This window comes from Ictidomys tridecemlineatus, chromosome 11, assembly GCF_052094955.1.
Source record: "Ictidomys tridecemlineatus isolate mIctTri1 chromosome 11, mIctTri1.hap1, whole genome shotgun sequence".
In the NCBI taxonomy this organism is placed as follows: domain Eukaryota; kingdom Metazoa; phylum Chordata; class Mammalia; order Rodentia; family Sciuridae; genus Ictidomys; species Ictidomys tridecemlineatus.
This window is the reverse complement of record NC_135487.1, coordinates 26,711,700-26,733,978: the sequence shown is the minus strand read 5'-3', so window position 1 is coordinate 26,733,978 and position 22,279 is coordinate 26,711,700. Positions and strand designations below refer to the sequence as shown.

At 49.4% G+C, this 22,279-nt stretch overlaps 1 protein-coding gene and 1 non-coding gene across 4 annotated transcripts in view; both read left to right on the top strand.

Annotated features, from left to right (window-relative positions):
• The first annotated feature begins 5,943 nt into the window (after window positions 1-5,943).
• Epha10 (EPH receptor A10) overlaps window positions 5,944-22,279 on the top strand; it is a 35,980-nt gene continuing 19,644 nt past the window's right edge. The window contains exons 1-5 of one of the 3 annotated variants that reach the window (XR_013427713.1): window positions 5,944-6,147; window positions 8,480-8,544; window positions 10,233-10,911; window positions 16,873-17,028; window positions 17,545-17,895. Coding sequence is in view for 2 of the 3 variants with exons in the window: in XM_078025936.1 (XP_077882062.1) it covers window positions 6,042-6,147; window positions 8,480-8,544; window positions 10,233-10,911; window positions 16,873-17,028; window positions 17,545-17,895 (1,357 nt within the window). In the remaining variant the exon portion in view is untranslated. The remainder of the gene's footprint in view (window positions 6,148-8,479; window positions 8,545-10,232; window positions 10,912-16,872; window positions 17,029-17,544; window positions 17,896-22,279) is intronic. The other 2 variants (XM_078025936.1, XM_078025935.1) reach the window with 2 other exon arrangements.
• On the top strand, window positions 20,919-21,025 carry LOC120891122 (U6 spliceosomal RNA). Its single transcript, XR_005735541.1, has one exon. It is a non-coding gene; the product is annotated as a U6 spliceosomal RNA (small nuclear RNA).

Here is a 22,279-nt window from a genome sequence, read left to right as displayed (position 1 = left end):
ATTAAGTCGGAATTATCTCCCTCTCAATTAACTTGCCTCACTGAGTTGCTTTGTGACTTGCTACATATTGCTGAGGCTGGCTTTGAACTGAGATCCTCCTGCCTAAGCCTCCCAAGCCACTGGGATTACAGGCATGTGCCACCACACCTGGGAAGAGGACAGGGTCTTGCTAAATTGTTGAGTCTGGCCTCAGTCTACCAATCATTCTGCCTCAGCCTCCTGAGTCACTGGGATTATAGGTGTGCACCGCCATGCCTGGCTGAATTCTGCCAACAATCTGAATGACCTTGGAAGAGACTTGCTCCCAGGTGGGATTTCAGATAAAAAGGCAGCCTAACGGGGCGGGCGGAGGGTGTAGCTCAGTGGCAGAGCACTTGCCTACATATGCAAGGTTCAATCTCAGCACTGCAGAAAGAAGAGGGGTGGGGAGGGAATGCAGCCTAGCCAACACTTTGGTTACAGCCTGGTTGGATCATGCGCAAAGGACCCATCTAAATTGTACCTGGACTAATGACCAATGGGAGCTGCTGAATTTATAGTAATTTGCTAGCTTTGCCTTTGCCACCCACTTTGACTAAATAGGCCTGTGTTCCAGCCTCAGCTTTGCGGAAGTTGTCTTGGACCCGCCTCCCACACTCAGCTCTGTTGTGATGTGCTTTAATTCTGCCTGCATTTAAAACTCCACATCCTGTTATTGCTTTATATAGCCATTGTTCATTTATTTTTACCCATATTTTTACTCTTTCCAATCCTGCATGTTTCTGCTTCCTTTTGGGTTTATTTTCACTGAAAGATTCCTTTTAGTATTTTTTTTTTCTTTTCAGTGCTGGGGAAATACCTTTCAGTATTTGATCTGAGGAAGAATTTTCTCAGTGTTGATGATCTGAAAAGATATTTCTTGCCTTTTTTTTTTGAAGGATATTTTCACCTGGTATAGAATTTTTTAGATTATATGTTACTTTCCCTTATCACTTTAAAGATGCCTCTGCATTATCTTTGGGATTTTACCTCTTTTTTTTTTTTTTTTTTGTATTGGAGATTGAACCCAGGGCACTCAACTGGGAGTTCCACCCCAGCCCCTTTTATTTTATTTTGAGACACAATCTCAATAAGTTTTCCAGACCAGCCTTGAACTTGTGATCCTCCTGCCTCAGCCTTCCAAGTTTCTGAGATTACAGGTGTTCACCACCATACCAAACTTTCTTTTCTTTTTTTTTTTTTTTTTTGAAGAGGGACTAGGTGGGTACTGGGGATTGAGCCCTGGGCACTATACCACTGCATCCCCATCTGTTTTTATTGTTTATTTTGAGATAGGGTCTTGCTAAATTGCTCAGGCTGGCCTCAAACTTTTGCTCTTCTGCCTCAGCCTCCTAAATCTTTGGGATTACAGGTGTGCACCACCCAGTTTGGCTCTTCCTTCTTTCCTTCCTTCCTTCCTTCTTTTCTTTCTCTTTTCTCTTCCTTTCTTTCTAATGCTGAAGAGGCATTCCTTTTTAGAATATCCAGGTTGGGTGATGAGCTATCACTCTACCACCATTCCAATGTAAAATCTTACTGTTCTGCCCAGATCTACCCCCATTTTGTTATATAAAATCTCATTTCCGTTTGCACCAATTTTAGTTGGGCTTCTTGTTATATAGAACTAAAAAAAAAAAAACTTAAGTGACAGAGTTGAAGATATCACTCTTTGCGATGTCAATACCGTTGTAGCTGCTCCTAGTGCCTAATGCAGACACCACATCCCAACAGACACATCCCTTCCTGCAGCTCTTTTTATTAGGAGGGAAAACCTTTTCGAAGTATTTAAGCTTCCAACTCCTTCCCTCGCACTCTCAAAGCTGCCTTCACGTCATCAATTGGCTTCCTTGTACATTTCCCTACAGGGAAAGGATGTGATGGACGTGGTGATGTAAGCCTCCTGGTCCCCTTGGCCATTCTGTTTCTCATCATGAATGAACACTTTGGTTCTTTAGCTCAGACAGTAGGATAGGAACTGAGTCAGTAAGATCTCCCCTCAGCCCTCCAAGAAACAGATTCTCTCTGAGTGCTGCTTGAGTCAAATGTATAATTCTGACCATGATAAATTCACCAAGTAAGTGTCACCTCTGATACCATTTGGCACTTGGCCAGCCAGCCTGCCTGATGACACCCGTCTCATCAAGTGCAGACTCCTGTGCTTTCCTGCCGCGTTCATCTCAACCAGTGGTCTCCTTCTTTATCCCTCACTCCCTTTTCCTTTAAGACTCTCTCCCTAATTCTGTCTCTCTTTCTACCTCACCACTTAACTTCCTTTCTTCTTTCCTTTTTTCTTCTTCCATATTCCACTTTAATTAACCACAGAGTTGAATAATAGTATATACTAGAGTTCAACAGTACTGTGCCCGGCTGTCTACTAAAATGATATTCTGAGCTCACAATAGCTCTGAAAGGGTCTTGTTCCTGTGGTGCAGAGGAGGAAGTTGAGGCTCTGAAAGGCTAAATGGTTGTAGCTCATAACATTAAAGGTTTTTCTCTGCGTAATTTTCAGTAACTAAATTAAACCCTTTATCTCAGAAAAATTCAGTTAAAATTGCTCATAGCTTCCATCTTACTTTTGCCTGTGAGTCAATTGTCCCAGAGAAGAATCTCCCTGAAGGATGCTTATTCCTTTCTCATCCTGGAAAAAGGAACATGAGATGAAAAGTGAATGAGCATGATACGGAATTGCAGCTGTCCCTGGGAACGGCAGAGCTCCCGACTTCTCTTTGCACCTCCTCGCCCTTTTCCCAGAGATCAGGGTTTGCCCCTGATTTTTCTGAAGCCATCTTAGTCCTCTCCATGGAGGAGACGACCCTCTCTGTCTAGTGTAACCAGAATGTGAAGAATGAGGAAACCAAAATTTCAGCACCTGGATTTGTAACTTTTAGTAGCTCAGAGATGGAAGTTGTGGTTACATTGAATCTGCCCTCCCAAGACCACTTTGAATATTTGGGGTGGTGAACTAGGCTACGTAGCCCCAACAGGTGTTCCCTCATGGTCCCAGAAGACAGTGAACTGGAGAGAAGCATGCTTTCCACAGACTTCAGTGGAGGTGTGGGAAGGGCAGTAGAGAAAGCAGGCTGCTTCCATGTGTCCCAGGCTCTCAACTCTTACTCCAGACAGTGAAGGCCGCCTGGCTCCAGCACACACAGATGGCCAGATTGTGGCAACAGGCTGGAGGAGTGGGTAGTCCTAGACTGAGGATCATAGGGCAGCAGCCTATGACTGAAGTTGGAAGGTCCAGACCCTGGTGGATCAGCACCATGGAAATGAAGTCAAAGGTGGGCTGCAAGCTGAGGCTTCAGCACGACTGCCAGGGGCTCCTTCCCTGCTCACCTCCCACCCCCTTCCCCTCTCCTGTTGCTATGCCAGAGAGGAACCTAATCCTGGCCATTGTTTGGTTGACTGGCCCAGCACTTAAACGTTGTGATAAATGATGACTTGGTTTCCTTCAAAGGCCCTTCAGAATTTCTTCACTGAACTGTCTACTCTGCAGTCTCTGGCAGTGTGGATCCACCTTGGAGTAGCTCTTAAGATCTGGCTGATTTGCATAGATCTGAATACTCTGGGTCTTCTCCATTCCGGCCTTATTATTATAAATGTTCACCCAGGCATGGTAGCTGCACCTCTGTAATCCCAGTCACTCCGGAGACTGAGGCAGGAGGATAGCAAGTTTGAGGCCAGCCTCAGCAATTTAGCAAGGGCCTATGCAACTTAGTGAGACTCTGACTCAAAATCAAAAATTAAAAGGGCTGGGGATGTAGCTCAGTGATAAAGCCCCTTTGGGTTTAACTCCCAATATGAATGAATAAACAAATAAGTAAATAAATAAATGTTCAGAAGAAGAAAGAGAAGGACTATCTCCCTCTTTTTCTTCCTCTTTCCCCTAGTCCTAGGGTGCAGTCTGTCAATTTCCCCTGTGTGCCTACAACAGACTTCCAACAGCCAGGCGCCCTATGCAGCTCTCCTCAGTTAATTCTCCTCATTTATTCGGAGCCTGAAAGATCCTTGGGAGGCTCTGAGGGAGCCTGCATTGTGATTTATTTAGCTTTTACCTAGGGTCAGAACATTTGGGCTGAAGTCCCTGGAGCTGGGTAAGCAACCGTGACGGGTGCCTTAGAGCCTGTTAAGGGGGTGGGGTTTGAAGGGAGGGGTGAGGGGTGATGGAGTGAGGACTCATTCTGAAATGAAAGGAGTCCTGGGTCTCTGAGCCGCTTCTAAAAATACCATCTCCCAGCGCTGAGGAAGGGGGAGGGGACAATGGAGCATGAGGAGAATGGAGATAGGAAGGAGGTGGGGAGGTAGTAACTCTTCTTCAGGTAGATCTTATTTCAGAGACCCCGCCTGCATCCAGGAACCGGACGAAGCCACACCTCCTTCTGCTTCTTCGGTGGGCTTCAGTCTCCTGCGGCGTCCGAGCCCCAGCTTCTCTTTCTTTTCAGCAGAAAAAGGATACTAATTCCATCACTCACTCCTCTTCTTGCTACTATATGGTACGTATGTGAGTGAGCAAGTGGGTGTGTGCACAGCGCGCGCGCGCGCACACACACACACACACACACACACACACAAATGGCACTTGAAAGCAGCTTGTAAGTGACCAGTGATCTACGATGCTAGGAACTCTTATTACACTGGATGCTCAAAGAGGTATGGACTGTGGCAGAGACTGGGTGATTCACTCAGGTATACTCGGCACAGAGCATGGCGCCCAATAATTGTCGGTTGGAGGGGTGAGGAGTACATTTATGCAGAATGCAGAGACACTCGGACCACACAGGCCAAGTAAATGCAGGACCCACCCTCACTCTAGAGGCGGCTCGAGCTAATATACCGTGCAAAGGGAGAGAGGGGGTGGGTCCCCCAAGTAAAGAGCTTGAAGAAGCAATGAGTCGGGTGGAGTTTTCTCCCCTCGAGTTCAGCTCAGATGGTGAAGCTCAAGAGCCGCCGCCTCCCTCATGCTAGAGGGCCGCAGCCCTTCCCACCACCAAACGGTTAAACCCTCAGCTTGCACATAAATGACCTTCACTAAATAGAGGTCGTGTTCCACGTTTTCTTGCGGCTTCTTCAGCACCGGCTGAACTCTGAGAAAATTGCTCCGCCTCTCTCGCAGCTGCCTCGGATTCCCCGCCACTGCGCTCCTCACCGGTCTCCTAGAGTGGGCGGAGTGGGGTGCTCAGAGGGGAACCCCAGCCTAAGGACAGCCTGGTGGTGGAATGTGCTACTTGTGTCTTGACAGCAGGAGCAAGAATCTGAGGAACCAGTCACTCATGCAAAATCTACCGCGGCCCCCAAACTGGTGTCCACATGGTTTCCCAGCCTCAGAAGCGCTGCTGGTAGGGTGGGACCTGTCTCCCATTTGGCTCGGTTTTCTCCAGCAGCTCCTGGGGTCGGGCTCGGCCCCTCCCTCCTGCCTCGGTGTGTGTGTGTGTGATGAGGGCGGGGAGAAGAGAGGAGGGGTCGAGACGTGAAACCGAGAGCCGCAGACGCAGAAACAGGCAAGGGGTTTGGAGATCGAAGAGCTCCCCAGAGCTTGGGGTCAGGCTTCGAAACCCCCTGCAAGTCTTGGGACCAAGGGAGCTTCAGGCTGGTTAAGAGGCTGCAAGTGTCACCGCTTCCCCGCGTGCCGCCCCTCCTTAAGCCACGCCCACATTGCCTACTTCTCAGGGCTGAGAGGCTAAGGTTTAGCGTCCCTGGGCCACCGACGCCTGGTCCTCTTCTCCCCAGAAAACGAGCCAGCGCTCAGCGCTGCCCCACCCCCATGGTTTGGAGATCTGCGGGACCCTTCCTTTCCCATTCCAGTTGGGTGTTCCGCCCCTAGCCTATAAAACTCCACCTTCCCACCCTCTGTTGGCAGGGATTGGTGGACCTCCCGCGGCGATGCCTAGTGATTGGTCCCCATGGATGATGGTGACCGGCGAGACCCCGCCTCCAGCCCGCGCTGGGGTCTGGGGGCACTGCTCAGCGGTGCTGGGCTGGCGCGGCTTGAGCCGCCGCCGCACTGACAGCTCGGTCTGCGGACCATGGAGACTGGCGCTGGTCCACACCCGCTGCGCCTGTTAGTCTGCCTGATGCCGCTCTGTCTCGCGCTGCTTTTGGGACCCGGGCGGCCCGGGACTGCCGAGGAAGGTAAGGAGACTGGTGGCTGTGCTCGGAGTCTGGGATGCCAAAAGATAGGGTGCCGGGGTGCTGGAATGCTAGGGAAGGAGTCATTGGAGAGACTAGAGTCTATATTGGTGTTTGAAGCAAGTGGGCAGCGGGTGGCAGAGAGCGAGCGAGCGCGAGAGAGCGAGAGGCTGCTAAGCAATGGGGAAGAGAGGGGCGTTGAGGAGTTTGAGGGCTGGAGACCTAAGAAGCTGGGGAAGAAAGAGACCAGGAACCGCGGGAGCCAGAGGCGGCGGTTAAGGGGCCAGTGAGACGGACAGGCTGAGTGATTGGAGGTGGGAGGTGTGGGGGCGGGGAGATGCCGAGGGCGGAGGAGACGAGGGTGTGGGGAGGTGAGATCCGAGGGTGAGGAGATGGAATGTAGCCCGCATAGTGGAGGCTAGGAAACCACTGTATGGCCAACAGGAGGTGGAATGCTGGTTGCAGGGTCGCCCAGTGCTGGCCGTGGAACTGTCCGCAGTGCTGAATTTGGAGCCTAGTGTAAACCGCGGTCCCGGTTGCCGGGTTTGGGGCGATCGGCGGTATCAGAGCCCGCGTCTTGCTTCTGTCTCTGCATTTAGGGGAGCTGTATGCTCAGTTGGCGTCATATGCAGGTGCAGAATCCTGAGGAGCTGGAATCAGGCGCTGACTTGCAGGGTTGGTCCTGGCGCAGGATAGCAGATGCCTTCCAGTATGCAATTTCTATGTGCTGTCAGTTGTGTGAAATCAGCACGCTGTTGGCGGTCCTGCCCACTGTCGCTGACGCCTCTGGAGCCAACCCCTCTTAGACGCTCTCACCTTGGCGGCCCACCCCCTTCCTTAAGCTCCATATGAGTAATCTTCCGAGATTTGGGGATAGCCTGGCTTCCAGTGTCTGGGTTGCTGGCTCTGCTGTCCAAACCAGTGCTTTTCTGTGACCAGTGCTGAGAGGATGCAGACTGCTGATCTGACACCTCCCGGGGAATAAAGTGGCTCCAAGCTTCTCTGGTGCAGGAGGAGCCATGGATCATACATGAAACACCCTGACATTCTTTCAAACACAGTATATAGGTGACAGCCCTGGGAAAGGAGCTGGCTGAGGAAATGAGAGATTTTTATTCCTCTTGTGGTTAGTAAGGTCTCTCCACTCCATTTTCTCTGGAGATCCTGGGAGTCAAATGAAAAGGCTAAGCCTCCTCTCTGCCTGCGTACATGACTTTAAAAAAGCCCCTGAATCTGAATTTTGGGGGTATACACAGGAATCCCCTGCTACACTCCTTTTCTCCAGACTCTAATTGACACTTAATAGTAATTTAGGGAACCTGGAAAGACTGGGGAGTGTCATGGGCTCCCCACCCCCAATTTGAGAGCCAACTCTAGAGTATTCTCTAAGGAATCTGTGGAAAGCTGAAAAATGACACCCCCTCTCCAAAAATGTCTGCCCTAATCCTCAGAACCTGTTAATCTTACCTTAAGTGGCCAAAAGGGGCTTTGCAGATATAATTAAGGATTTTGTGATGGAGAGATTATACTGGATTATTTGGATGGATCCAATATAATCACAATGGCCCTTATGTGAGGGATGCAAGAGGAGTCTGTTGGAAAGAAGGTGATGTGATGGCAGAAGCTGAGATTGAAGTGAGGCACTCAGAAGGTGAAGGAGGGGATCATGAGCCAAGGAATACAGGTGGTCACTAGAAGCTGAAGAAGGCAAGAAGATGGATTTTCCTCTCAGAGTCTCCAAAGAAATCAGTCCTACTGATGATACCTGACTTCAGACTAATGGAACTGAGATCAGGCATCTGACTTCCAGAACCCTACAAGAAATAAAATTCTGGCTTTTTGGAGGGTGGGGGTGGGGTGGCTACCAGGGATTGAACTCAGAGGCACTTGACCACTGAGACACATCCCCACCCCTATTTTGTATTTTATTTAGAGACAGGGTCTCACTGAATTGCTTAGCACCCCGCTGTTGCTGAGGCTGGCTTTTAACTCGCAATCCTCCTGCCTTAGCCTCCCAAGCCACTGGGATTCAGGTGTGCATCACTGTGACAAGCATAAAATTCTGTCGTTTAAAGCCACCAGATTTGTGGCAATCTGTTTCAGCAACCCCAGGAAACTAATATGAACTCCTCTAATCATTGTGGCTACCTATCTCTGGATTTGTGGTACTCATAACTCCATTTCTGAGGAAGTATGGAGTGGGAAACATTTCTTTGTATCCTTTGCCACATCCTCTATCCCTCAGCAAATTTATAGTGAATTCAGCAAAGGATCCCACCCTCCTTGTATACTGACCTTCTGACTTTCTCACATCTCTCTTCTCCCCTCTCCTTAGTCGTCCTCCTGGATTCCAAAGCCTCCCAGGCTGAACTGGGCTGGACTTCACTGCCAAGTAATGGGGTAGGTGTAAAACTATCCTTCGCTGTCTCAGAGATCCTTCAATGCCTTTACCTCCCCATGGTCATCTCAGATCAAAACACACTCAAACCTGTGAGATCTCCAGTTGCCCTGGTGTCAAACCAAAGAGGCCTATTAAAAAAATGTTGTCTTCAGTTAGTTAGACAAATAAATAGAAAGAAAGAAAGAAAGAGAACAGAAAAGAAAGAAGGACTATGTCTAAGAATAGAAATATGAGAAATGGATGGAGTTAATGCTGGAGTGTGCTTGTACATAGTAGATCCTGCAAAGAGTGTTGTTGATTGACAGAAAGCAAGACTTGGAGTCCTAAAAGAGGACTTGGGAACTTGGGGTGGAGTACTGTGGGAGGCAATAGAGCTTGGTGTAGTGGAAAGGGCACTGGATATAGAGTCAAGACCCTCCAGATACCATTCTTAGCTCTGCCACTAATTCAATGTGCATACCAAGTCATTGCTTTCCCTTTGGAATTTCAGATTCCTCACCAATAACAATAAGGATTGTTGTTTATTTTAATTGAATATATACTAAAACTGGAACAATGCAGAAATTAGCTCAGCCTAAGAATGACATGCAGATTTGTGAATTGCTCCATTATTTGTTTGTTTGTTTGTTTTGGTTCAGGGAATTGAACCCAGGGACTTGCACATGCTAGGCAAGAACTCTATCCCTGAGTTATAGCTCCAGCCAATGTTATTTATTTATTTATCTATTATTTTTCTTCTTCTTCCTTCTCCTACCCACTACCCACCGCCCTTCCACTTTGGGCTGCTTTCTACCACCATTGGATGAAAAAGATGAATAAACTCTTGGACTCTGTGGGTCCTGAAGTCCCATAGTTCTCCCTGACAGTGCATGCCAGGCCTCACCCTTCTTTTCCCTTGTTCAGGAGCTCCTTAGAGCCCTTTTGAAATTTTTTTGGAATCACTTTGGACTTCTACTTCTTTGCCTGAAAGGGAATTTTGAATTCTGCAATGCTGTAGTGCCAGTTAGCAAGAAGGAAAGTAGGTACACAGAGAAACCAGGTTTTATTTATGTATTTATTTATTGTGGTACTGGGGATTAAATCCAGGGACACTTTATCCCTGGCCCCCCTTTTTTATTGTTTTGAGTTGTAGTTGGACACAATACCTTTGTTTTATTTATTCATTTTTATGTGGTGCTAAGGATTGAACCCAGGACCTTGCACGTTAGGTGAGCGCTCTACCTATGAGCCATAATCCTAGCCCACCTTTTCATTTTTTGAGAATGGGTAGCACTAACTTGTGCACACTGTCCTTGAAATTGCCATCCGCCTGCCTCAGTTTCTCGAATCACTGTGATTTGCAGGCCCAGATTTCCCCTCCACTCCCCCACCTCCACACCGAACTTGGGATTGAACCCAGGGGTGTCCTACCACTGAGCTACATTCTCAGTCCTTTTAATTTTTAAATTTGGGTCAGGGTCCTCACTAATTTGCTGAGGCTGGCCTTGAACTTGTGCCCCTCCCGAGTTGCTGGGATTACAGGTGTGCATGACTTGCATTTTATAATTTTAGGGGTGTGTGTGCTAGTGGCAGGGGAGGCAGGAAATGATAAAATGATGCAAAATGAAGTTTTCAGCCAGAGTCAGTGTTTGACTTCCTAGGAGCACCTTGGCTCTTTTAGCTGTTCTCTTCTTTACTCTTGCCCCAGTGGGAGGAAATCAGCGGCGTGGACGAACATGACCGTCCCATTCGCACATACCAAGTGTGCAACGTGCTGGAGCCCAACCAGGACAACTGGTTGCAGACTGGTTGGATCAGCCGAGGTCGAGGGCAGCGCATCTTCGTGGAGCTGCAGTTCACACTGCGCGACTGCAGCAGTATCCCTGGCGCCTCAGGCACTTGCAAGGAGACCTTCAATGTCTACTACCTGGAAACCGAGGCAGACCTGGGCCGCGGGCGTCCCCGCTTAGGAGGTAACCGACCCCGCAAGATTGACACGATCGCAGCGGACGAGAGCTTCACGCAGGGCGACCTGGGCGAGCGCAAGATGAAGCTGAACACAGAGGTGCGTGAGATCGGCCCGCTTAGTCGACAGGGTTTCCACCTGGCCTTCCAGGACGTGGGCGCATGCGTGGCGCTGGTGTCTGTGCGCGTCTACTACAAGCAGTGCCGCGCCACCGTGCGGGGCCTGGCGGCGTTCCCAGCCACCGCGGCGGAGAGCGCCTTCTCCACTCTGGTAGAAGTGGCTGGAACGTGCGTGGCACACTCGGAAGGGGAGCCCGGCAGCCCTCCGCGCATGCACTGCGGCGCGGATGGCGAGTGGCTGGTGCCGGTGGGCCGCTGCAGCTGCAGTGCGGGATTCCAGGAACTTGGTGACATCTGCGAAGGTATCCAGAGGATGGGAAGTGCGAGGTGGGAGGACAGAGCGCAGGTGGCCATTGGGAGAGTGTGTGTCCTAGATGAAAGAAGCAGGAGAGGGAGTGGAGAAGCCATGGGCGTTGGAACTGGGAGTTCTGACCTTTTGTGGAACTTCTAGCGGGTTCAGTCGGGACCAAGGAGTGAAGTTCCTAAGAGGTGAATTGGACTCCATATAAGGAAGTTTTAGGAATCTATGTTTCAGGCACTAGGATAAGCACTTCATTCAGGCCTTCTCATTTATTTGCCCAGCAACTAACTCAGTCATCATTATCCCTACGTTATGGGTAGGAAACAGACTCGAAGTTGCAAAATTAGGAAATGGGAAGCCAGGATTTGAATTCAGGTTTGTCCAGCTCTTTATAACTATACCATGTTGCCTCTGCTGTGCATAAGAAAGAAATCTACAGCAGCCCAAACTTTGAGCCAGCACTGTAGGGAGTGAGTTCTCCTGGGGTCACTGACCAGTCAGAGGCTGGAGTGGGGGGGCTTGTGAGTTCAAGAGAGAGTGGAGCAAATTTGCACTAGGACTGGGAAAGTCCCTGTTAACTCTCTGCACCACACTCATTGTGTCATCTGGGAGAGATCCACCATGATTTTTTTTTTTTTTTCTGGGTTCTCAAGTCTGTGAGGAATTAGGCACAGACCTCTCCACTCTCTCTTTGAGAATGGGGAGTGGGTGTTAAAGACAGGGCTATGAATGTATGCCTTTAATGTAGGAAGATCAAGGGACGCGTTTTCTAAAGCAGGTCCTTTTTTGGGTGCCAGGGCAACAGAAATGAATCAGACAGTTCCAGCTCTTGAGAAGCTCACAACCACATGGAGAGAGTCAAAGACTAAAAATCAAAAGAGGGTGATAGATGATATAAGAGAGAGATACACAGACTAATGAGAAGACAGAGGAGGAAATAACTGAACTTGTTCTTATTCCTTTGTTCAATCACCCACTCAGTATGAGATGAGGACATACTGGCTGCATTTATTCAGGTCTTAGATGTGTATAGATGAATACCACTATGTATTCCCTGGGGAAGTTGTATGAGACCCAGAGGCAAGACCCCTTCCTGAGCTCTCCAGACAGGCTTAGGATCCAGTTCAGTGCTCTCCAATACTCAGTGCAACCTTCTGTACTTACCCCAGGTCTACAGTAATCTACTTGTGTGTATTATATTTCCACCACTAGATTAAGATTTTTTTTTGTACTGGGGATTGAACCCAGGGGTACTTAGCCACTGAGCCACATCCCAAACCCTTTTTCTATTTTATTTTAAAATGGGGTCTTACCAACCTGCTTAGAGCCTTTCTAAGTTGCTGAGGCTGGCTTGGAATTCATGATCCTCCTGCCTCAGCCTCCTGATCTGCTGGGATTACAGGCAAGCACCACCATGCCTAGTTAGACTTAAGAACTTCTTGCACGCAGACACTGGGTCTTAGTCTCAGCAGCCCCATCATCCAAAGCAGGATATGGCATATGGCAGGTGCTCAGTGAAAATGCATTGAGTTAACAAGTGGTTATCATAGGGTGTGATAGATACCAACAGAGAGCTGAGCAAGCATGGAGAAAGGAAAACACTTCTAAGGATGGAGAGGGTTTCCCAGAGAAAATGAAAAGGTCTTTATTCCAGGCAGCTGAGACCACTGTGCGCTTAGGGATTGCGTATAAAAGCATGGCAGCAGGAAGGAACATAGCATGTTGGTGTAAATGGGTAGCCCCTGTGACTAGAACCAGGACATGTATGTGGGGTGTGAGGAGCGATCAGGCTGGAGAAGGGCTGGGGCAAATCACAAAGGGGCCATGAATATTAGACAAACAGCTTGTGCTTTATGTTTAGACCAGTGAGGAGGGATCCAACATGTTCAGATTTATATTTTGAAAGATCATTCGAGCTGCAATAGCAAAGACAGGGTTGGAGAGGGAAGGATTAGAGGCTAGAAATAAGGAAAATTGTGCAATAGTTTTGGAGAAAGAGGGTGAGCTCTGAACCAAGGAGGTAGCAGACATCCTTGAGCCATGAGAATGGGGGAGATCAGGAGAGAGCACCCAAAGCACTTAGTGATCATGTGATCTAGGAGGGTAGGCCCCTTTTGATTTGTATGCTGCTGGAGGTTGAATGGACAGAGGGATCGTGCACTGGGTACAGAACCCAGAATACAGATGTGTCCAAGTGGAAGTATCTAGAACGTGGAGCTGGAGCTCAGCATCAGTTACTGCTTGAGGCTCTGGGTATGGCTGGTACAGACTAGAGAGAACTACAGGGTAAGAAGCAACAGGGCCAACAAGGGAGACTTAGAGAACAGCAATGTTTAAGGAAAGATAGAAAAAACAGTCCCTCAAAAAAAGACTGAGGAGGAGAGGTGGACAGGTGGGTTGGAGTACAGCTAGGAGAGGGCTCTGGCTTGTGCTTAGGGAGAGGGAGGGGTCCAGGAGGGCAATACCCATGGGATGAGTGAGCAGTCAGGGAGGCTGGGGGCTGGACAATGTTCACTTGGTGGCCTTAGCAAGAGCAGCTTCAGCTGATCAGTGGAGACACCAGGTCAACGTTGAAGGACGTTGAGTGGCTGGAGCAGAGAATCTAGAGGTGTGGATTCGATGGGGAAGAAGAGGTAGCATCTTCAGGAAGACCTTGGGTTGAAAGAGGGTGTGTGTGTACTTTTCATCTGAACACAGAGAAAGGGCTTTTATTGTAAGCTGAAGGGAAAGAGCCATTGGGATACCAAGTAAATGAGAGGGTGCATCTGTCCCTAGGAGGAAGGATTTTTTTTTTTTTTTTTTGGCAATGGGGATTGAACCCAGGGGCGCTTAACCACTGAGCCACATCCCCTGCCTATTTTATTTAGAGACAGGGTCTCACTGATTTGCTGAGGCTGGCTTTGAACTCAGATCCTCCTGCCTCAGCCTCCTGGGATGCTGGGATTACAGGGGTGACAGCTGCACCCAGCTGGGAAGGAGTAGTTGATTACCGATGGGGGTTAGAATTGCTGATACATGCTGCTAATAAAGAGAGGCCAACTTTTAGTCAGTTCACTATGATTGCAGTCAGTGCTTTTATTCCCTGAACATGAATGGACCACCTTTTCTGCTCCACCCTCTTAAAAGCCAGCAGAGGAGCCCTGTGAAAACCAGCAGGGGAGATGAACGATGGAATGTCGTCTTTGAAGAGGTGAAAGGGGGGTCCAGAGTGGAGATGGAAGTGCTGGCCTTCAACAGGAGGTGGCTCATCCCCTCCTCTAGGACTGGAATGAAGGAGGAGAGGGGAGAGGAGTGTAGATGGAGGTGTTTGTGGGTTTTGATGGCCAGATGTTGAGGGAATTACCAACTGATGGCCTCTCTTCTCCCTGTGAGGTGGGAAGGAGGCATCTGTACCAGTGGACACTCGGATCTTTGTCTGTTCTGCTCATCGCTGTGTCTTTGGAGTCTAGCTCATAGTAGATGATAAAATTATTTGTTGAATGAATGGATCAAGGGCTGGAGGAGGTTTTGATCCACACTCTGGAAACACACACACGCACACAATTCCACTCTGGTTTGTGTGGGGCTGCCTTCCTTTGGGCTGAGACCATTTCCTCTGTCCTGAGGAAGGGGGAGCGAGGGAGCCAGTGAAGGAGGTGCTGTTTGGACTGGGTTTTGGAGAATTATAGAACTAGATTGCCAGGAGGAAATGGGGTGTAAAACATTGCAGGACAAGACCCAGAGGTGTGAAAAGAAGAACCGGATGGGGTTGGCATCCTAGGGTGACTGGCAGTGGGGAGCTGCTGGAGAGTTTAGGAAAGGAAGCAGTCGGATGGACAGTCAGCAAGCTCAGGCCTTCCCAGGGTCTTCCACAGCTTAGTTCAGCCCCCTGTCTAAGGGTAGGTGGATCTCAAAGAGGGTGTAGAGCTAAATTACTGTTCTTTCCCCCTGTTTCTCCCTCTAGTGACTGACTCTGTTCACCTCTCCAAGCCACTAGAGGGATTAATGAAAGAGGTGGGGTTTCCCCTTGGGGAGAAAAATCAGGGCATATGGCCTGTGTCTTTTGCTCTGTGGGACTTGCCTGGAGCTAAGGCAACCAAGCAGTTATGTTCTGAGGCTGTGTGGCAGGAAGGGAGCACCGACAGGGAGGCCAATTCCAGCTCTTCCTAAGAATCCCCAGCCCATTTTATTTAGAGACAGGGTCTCTGAAAAAAAAAAATGGTGGTCCATTCAGGTTCAGGGAATTCCTCTAACTGCAGGAGATGGTCCCCGAGGGCAGCCTCCGAGGGGTGAGTGCCCCACTGTGAGGTATGTGAGCCGAGGGTCTGGCTGCTGCTGCCCCCAAAATGCTGCTGGAGGGCCAGGCCAGGCGAGCTGATCCAGGCTGGCGCTGGCCTTGAGGAAGGGAAGGAGGCTGGCCTCCAGGAATCCCCTTCTGAGTCTGCTCTTCAACACACACCTCTAAACAGAGCCTCTCAGAGCAGAGACAACCCACTGCTCTGCTGGGACCAGTGGTAGTCATTGTCCTCTCCTACTGTCCCAGGCCCTCACCTCCTCGCTCATTTCACAAGGCAGGTGGGCAGGCTGCGATGATAAGTCCCACCTGACTGATGGTTTGCAGCCAGAGAGGAGTGGTCTAGCTAACGCTGAACCCAGCCCTCCTGGTCCCTATTTGGGTAGTCGACACCCCCAGGCCACAATGGTAGTTGGCCCCAGGGACTTCTGAAGACCCCTGGGTTGCTGAGACCCTTCCCTACACTGTGCTAGATGGATCTTTCCACATCTGAGCCTCTCCAACAGTGGAAATCCTCAGGCCCCTCCCCTCTCTCCCAGAAAGTTCTTCTGAGGTCTAGTCTGCATTCCTGCTGCTGTTTTCTGTCTTCTTGGAGCTGGAGAGCAACCTCATCTTCCCTCATCGGGTTAATCTAGAGGGCAGGGCCCAGGAACAAGGGGAGGACCACCCAGGTTCTGACAGGAGGGGCCAGCAGCCTCTGCTTCTCTCCTGGCCCAGCTGGTGAGAAATTCCTTAAAGTGGGTGTTTATTAGTTTCCACTTCAAGCCTGTGAGGGAGATGGAGTAATTACCATGATTATTGTGTAAAATAGTCCATACTGGTCTAAGCCTTTTGCATGTTTTATTTCAGTTAATCCTCCACCAGCTTTGTTGAGGTGGGTATTCTACACAAGCCTCAGAGAGGTCAACCATTGTGCTCAAGGCCACACAGCAAATAGGTAGTGCAACTCAGCTACAAACCCCAGTTGTTCATATATAAAAGCCTGTGCTTTTAGCAGCTGGGTTCTGTGAGGTGAAGCAGAGTAACTGAGTAGGTGTCAAGACTAAAACCTGTTTGACTCATGAGCTGGGAAACTTTCCAGGGCCCTCTTCTCCCTCCCACCCTGCCTCGGCTGTGCAGCCCAGGGGGTGAGTTAGGGATTTGTGACACACTAACTCCCAAGGACCATGGTGGGAAGAAGAGCTTTGACAATGTGTCTGTGCGTGTGTGTCAATGCTAAGTGGGAGTGTGCTTGTGTCTCTGTCCCTGGGTGGCTGGGGCCCAGCCTTTGGAGCTCCTCTCTTCACATCAGGATTGCAAAGTTTGACTCGTTTTCTTCCAATACCTTAGAGTCATGTAGTCTGGGCTCTAGAGAAGAGGGCGTGGTTGGAATCGCACTAGCTGTGGGACATTGGGCAACTGATTTTACTTCTCTGAACCTCAGTTTCCTTATTTTTCAAAATGGAGATGAAGTCACACCTCACAAGTTATTAGGATCAAATGAATTAGAGGAAGTAAACTACGTCAACGCTCCCTGCAAACGCTGAGTGTTTACTAAGAGGTAACACTAGGTTGTTCACGCTGGAGGAGCTGAGCCCCCCAACTTTCCCTATCACAGTTTAAGGGTATAAACCCCACCCTGAAGGGCTCAGGCAGGAAAGGGGCGGGGAGTTGTGGAGAAGCCCCCTGCTCACCGGCCCCTCTCCGCAGCCTGTCCCCCAGGGTTTTACAAGGTGTCCCCCAGGCGGCCGCTCTGTTCGCCCTGCCCGGAACACAGCCGGGCCCTGGAAAGCGCCTCCACGTTCTGCGTGTGCCAAGACAACTATGCGCGCTCGCCCACCGACCCGCCCTCGGCCTCCTGCACCCGTGAGTGTCCCTCCTGGCCGCATCGCGAGGGTTGGGGGCGCTGGAGGCGGTGAATGACGGCGCGATCCAGATGGTGGTGACAGGGACTCCACAGCGGGGGCGTGAGGGCGGGTGTGGAGCTAGTGACCAGGGGTGCCTAGGGCAGGAAGGGAAGCCTGGGGTGGGGATGGAGGCCCGGGCCTGGGATGGGAAGAACCCGGAGAGGCGGAGAAGTGAGGATTCCCGACGGTCAAGGCCACACGGGGGGGGGGTGCCCTCTCCTCACCCTCCTCCAGCCTGGAGGGGCTCCCGACCCTCGCGCCCTCTCTTCCCGATCCCCACGCCCCATCCTTGTGCCAGCACCGACCTCCTCCCACACCATCACGGACAGCCCCCGCTCCCACGCCCTGTCCCGGCTCCCCCAGGCCGTTCCCCTCACTGACCCCGAGCCTGACCCCACTGGGGATGCCAGAGCCTCGTGCCGGCGGGTCCCTCCCGAGTCCCTGACGCCCCGCTGAGCGCTGTCCCCGCCGCCAGGGCCGCCGTCGGCGCCGCGGGACCTGCAGTACAGCCTGAGCCGCTCTCCGCTGGCGCTGCGGCTGCGCTGGCTGCCGCCGGCGGACTCGGGCGGCCGCTCGGACGTCACCTACTCGCTGCTGTGCCTGCGCTGCGGCCGGGAGGGCCCGGCGGGCGCGTGCGAGCCCTGCGGCCCGCGCGTGGCCTTTGTGCCGCGCCAGGCCGGTCTGCGCGAGCGCGCCGCCACGCTGCTCCACCTGCGGCCCGGCGCGCGCTACACGGTGCGCGTGGCCGCGCTCAACGGCGTCTCGGGCCCGGCGGCCGCCGCGGGAGCCACCTACGCGCAGGTCACCGTCTCCACCGGGCCCGGGGGTAAGGCCGCGCCGCGCGCCCGCACCTGCCCCGCCCCCGGGACACCCGCTCCTCCCGCCCCATGGGGCCCCGCCGTCCCACCGCAGCCACCCCAAAGAAACCACGGCCTGTGCGAGCGCCCAGAACCCCTCCAGGAGTCGAAGTGACCACAAAACCCCCTGAGCCCGGGGATGCCCACGGGGGCTTGGTCGCTGTCCCCCAAGTCCCCGAGGGAGCGATGAGGTTCCCAGGTGACTCCCTGCCTTTGGGCCAAAGAGGCTGTGAGCGTTTCCGCGAGTCTGCGGGAGCCCGAGGGCGCTCCTTTCTCTTGACCACGTCGCAGAAAGCCTGGGTCCCACCCAACGCTGCAGTTTGTCTGCCTCTGATTTCCCGTGGAAAAGGGAAATCAGAAGACGTTGCCTTCCCGTCTCAAAAGTTTCAGTGGGAAGCAGAGTCATTCTTCCTCCCTTCCTTCTGTCTCAGGGATGGTGTGCCCCGCTGCCTCCATCCTGGGGACTACGCAAGGGCTTTGCTGCATCGGTCTCTCTCTTTCTTGGTCCTGGAAAAGGGCACCGAAACAGAGGGGGCAGGCAGGGTGAAGAGTCCACAGGTCAGCCAGCTCTGAGTCTGGAATTGAGATGAATAAAGGAAGACCTTTTATACTACACCATCATTCTTTTTTTCCTTGCTGTCTGTCTGCCTGCCTTTCTCCCCCTGGCCCCTCCTCCACTTTCCCCTACTACTGGGGATCAAACCCAGGGGGTACTACCACCGAGCCACACCCCCAGCCCTTTTTATTTATGTTTCATTAGCGACAGGGTCTAAGTTGCTGAGGTTAGCCCCGAACTTGCAATCCTCCTGCCTCAGCCTCCTAAGAAGCTGGGATTACAGGTGTGCCACCATGCCCACCCCCTTCCACATTCTTGACACTGCTCCTGCAGACTCTCTGAAAATGTACACTTTCAAGTAATCTCTCAAGTGTCTTTTGCTAGAAAGATGAGTGGTATGGTTTTTGAGTTTTCCAATCCGAGGACATGTGAGGGGTTTGTGACCCTACTTCCCTCTTTATGGTGTCTGAGGCTATATTTATTTTCATTCTTTTGTAAGTAACTTGGGCGTATTTATGTGTAGCACACCAATGTTTGAATACTTCCTTAGCCAACTGAAGAAAATTAAAATTTAACCACTATGGATTTCTTCTCATTGAGTTTGGCTGGAATACAGTAAACATTTTAAACATTTCTGCACAGCTTTTTTTTTTTTAATTCTTGAAAAAGTTGTCTTCAATTATTGCCTTGACTAGAACTTCTGATGGCTCTAGTTTATCTCTTAAGACTATCTCTAAGCATTAGAATGTACATCCATTTTCTGATTTTCAAATCTTGACTCTTGACATTTCCTTTATCATTCTTAGCTCTTCACATACTTCCTCTGCCTCTTTTTTAATTTTTTTTTTTATTCTGGGGATTGAACCCAGGGGTGCTTAACCATTGAGCCACATCCCCAACCCCCTTTTATTGGAGCCACTAAACCTAGTTGAATATTTTCTTTTCGTCATGAGGTTGTAAGAATGAACATGTAGAGATAAATATATTCATATATATGTCTATACATATACATCATGTTAAATATACACACACCTCAAGGTGACAAAAGCTATGGTGACAAAAGCAGTGTATTTTCAACTGGGGGTGGTGGCGTACACCTGTAATCCCAGCAACTTGGGAAGCCAAGGCAGGAGGTCATGAATTCAAAGCCAGCCTCGGCAAAAGCAAGGCGTGAAGCAACTCAGTGAGACCCTGTTTGTAAATAAAAATATAAAATAGGACTGGGGATGTGGCTCAGGGGTCGAGTCCCCCTGAGTTCAATCCCTGGTACTCCCACCCCCAAAAAAGAAGTGTATTGTCTGTAATTGTCTCATAGCTCTCGAGTCTAGGAGTCCAGAATCAAAGTGTTGGCAGGGCCATGCTCTCTCTACTGGTCTAGGGGAGGACGCTTCCTTGTTCTTCTGTCTTCTGGTCCACAGGACTCGGTGTCCTCACAGCATCTTGCCCATGTATGTCTGTCTCTGCATCCAAAACTGCTGTTGTGTCAGAGGGCACCTAAATGACCTCATTTTAACTTCACCTCTGTAGAGTTTCCCGGGTAAGGTCACACATTCTGAGGGCCCAGGGATCAAGACTTCAACATATCTTCTTTGGGGAGACAAAATTCAACACATATAACCCTTATCAAATATGTGACTTGCAAATATTTTCTCCCATGCTGTGTGCATTGTCTTTCATGTAACCAAGAGTATTCTTTGAATCACAAAAAGCTTGTAGTTTTGATGACATCTAATTTATCTATTTTTTTTAATTGTTTGCTTGTGTTTTGGGTGTCATCTCTAAGAAACTATTGCCTGATCCAAGGTCATGACTATGATGTGTGTTTTATACCTGTTTTCTTTTAATATTGTGGTTTTGACTCTAATTATTTTAATTTTTGGTACTGGGGATCAAACCCAGGGTGTTCTACCACTAAGCTACTTTTCTCAGTACCCCCTGCTTCCCCCACCCAAGACACAATCTTGCTGAGTTACTGAGGGTCTCATTGTATTACTGAAGCTGGCCTGGAACTTGGAATCCTCCTGCCTCAGCCTCCCAAATTGCTGGGATTACAGGTGTGCACCACTGTGTCTGGTTTAAATTATTTTAGAAAATGTTTTGTCATTTCCAGTAAACTTATTTTATAATTTTGTTTGGAAGAACCAGGACAACTTGGAAAGCTCAGGCAGAGGAATTCTGACTTTACTGTTCCATGGGGAGAGAAAGATGATTGGATAATTTTTACTCTTTTTACATTTTTTAGTAACTATTGAGGTTTTCTTTGGTTGTAAGATATGGTAAAAATGTTAACTAGGGCTGGGGTTGTGACTCATTGGTAGAATGCTTGCCTTGCTTGTGTGAGGTACTGGGTTCGTTCCCTAGTACTACATAAAAAATAAATAAATAAATGAATAAAATAAAGGTATTATATCCATCTACAATTAAAAAAAATTTTTAGTGCTCGCTTCGGCAGCACATATACTAAAATTGAAACCATACAGAGACGATTAGCATGGCCCCTGGGCAAGGATGAAACACAAATTCGTGAAACATTCCATATTTTTAAATTTAAAAAGTTTTTTATAAATGTTAAATATTTCACGGATCCTTTGAAACAATGTGTATTATTTTGTAGTGTAACATTCTCTCTATATATATACATACATATACAAATTATATATAACTATAAATATATATGCCTATACATATAATTCAGTATATTATTTTATTGTTTCCTCCTTATTTTGTACTTGATGTTCCAAAGACTGAGAGGTTTAGGTTTTCCATTCTGTTTGTGGGTTCATCAACACTCTAGTATTGGTAATGAATTTCTTTTAAACATTTCATTTTTGCTGGCGTGTTCAGTTTCCCTCTGAGATTCTTGGGTTTGGTTTCCCACGGGGTTCCCTCCTGTCTGCCTGCTTTCTCGTCATGGCTGCCTTCCCCTGTTGGGTGGAGGCTGTGTCTTCTCCTTTTGAAGATTCCAGGCTGTCTCCTTACTCATTCCTCTGTCACACTGCACCACTTTTCAAGACAGACTCTTCCTCAGTCTTCAGAATGATGTTGGGGTTCCCTTATTCAGAAATATTTTTCATATGATGCTTCCTGGTCATTTGTTTTTGGACGAGGCGATAACTGATGTTTGCGGGGAATGTGTGAATTGCCCTGTGGATTGGTTTGAGGTTTTTTTAATTTTAATTTTTAATTTTATTTATTTATATGTGGTGCTGAGGATCGAACCCAGGGCCTCACACATGCTAGGCGAGCGCTCTACCCCTGAGCCACAACCCCAGCCCTGGTTTGAGGTTTTTAAAAGCTGAAAATAACCATACAGTTCAATCCAACTGCCTTCACTGAAAAGGATTTCTTAGCTCACAGAAGCTTGGTGTTAGAGCCTGGTGAGCCAGGTTCTTTCTGTCTTTCCATTCTGCCATCTTTCCCACACAGGCCTGCTCCCCCAGGGGGGTACGTTGGCTTCACATCATAGCCTCTCCATCCAGAGGCATAAAAATGACTTTGTTCCTTGTAGGTGTCTTTAAAGATTTTTGCAATGCTGGGGATCTGACTCTGGGCCTCACACATGCTAAGTGCTCTACCACTGAACCACATTGCCAGCATTTATTTACTTATTATTGGGCACTGACTGGATTTCATCGCTGATGTTCAGCTGGCCAACAAACGCCCGGGCTCATTTTTAGTTTTGCTCTCAGGCTTATCAGGCTTTTGTGTAATTTATCTCTGAGGCGCTGAAATGGAACCATATCCCACCTCTGTATCCCAGCCATCAGATGCTCTTAATGAATGCAGTTCACCATTGA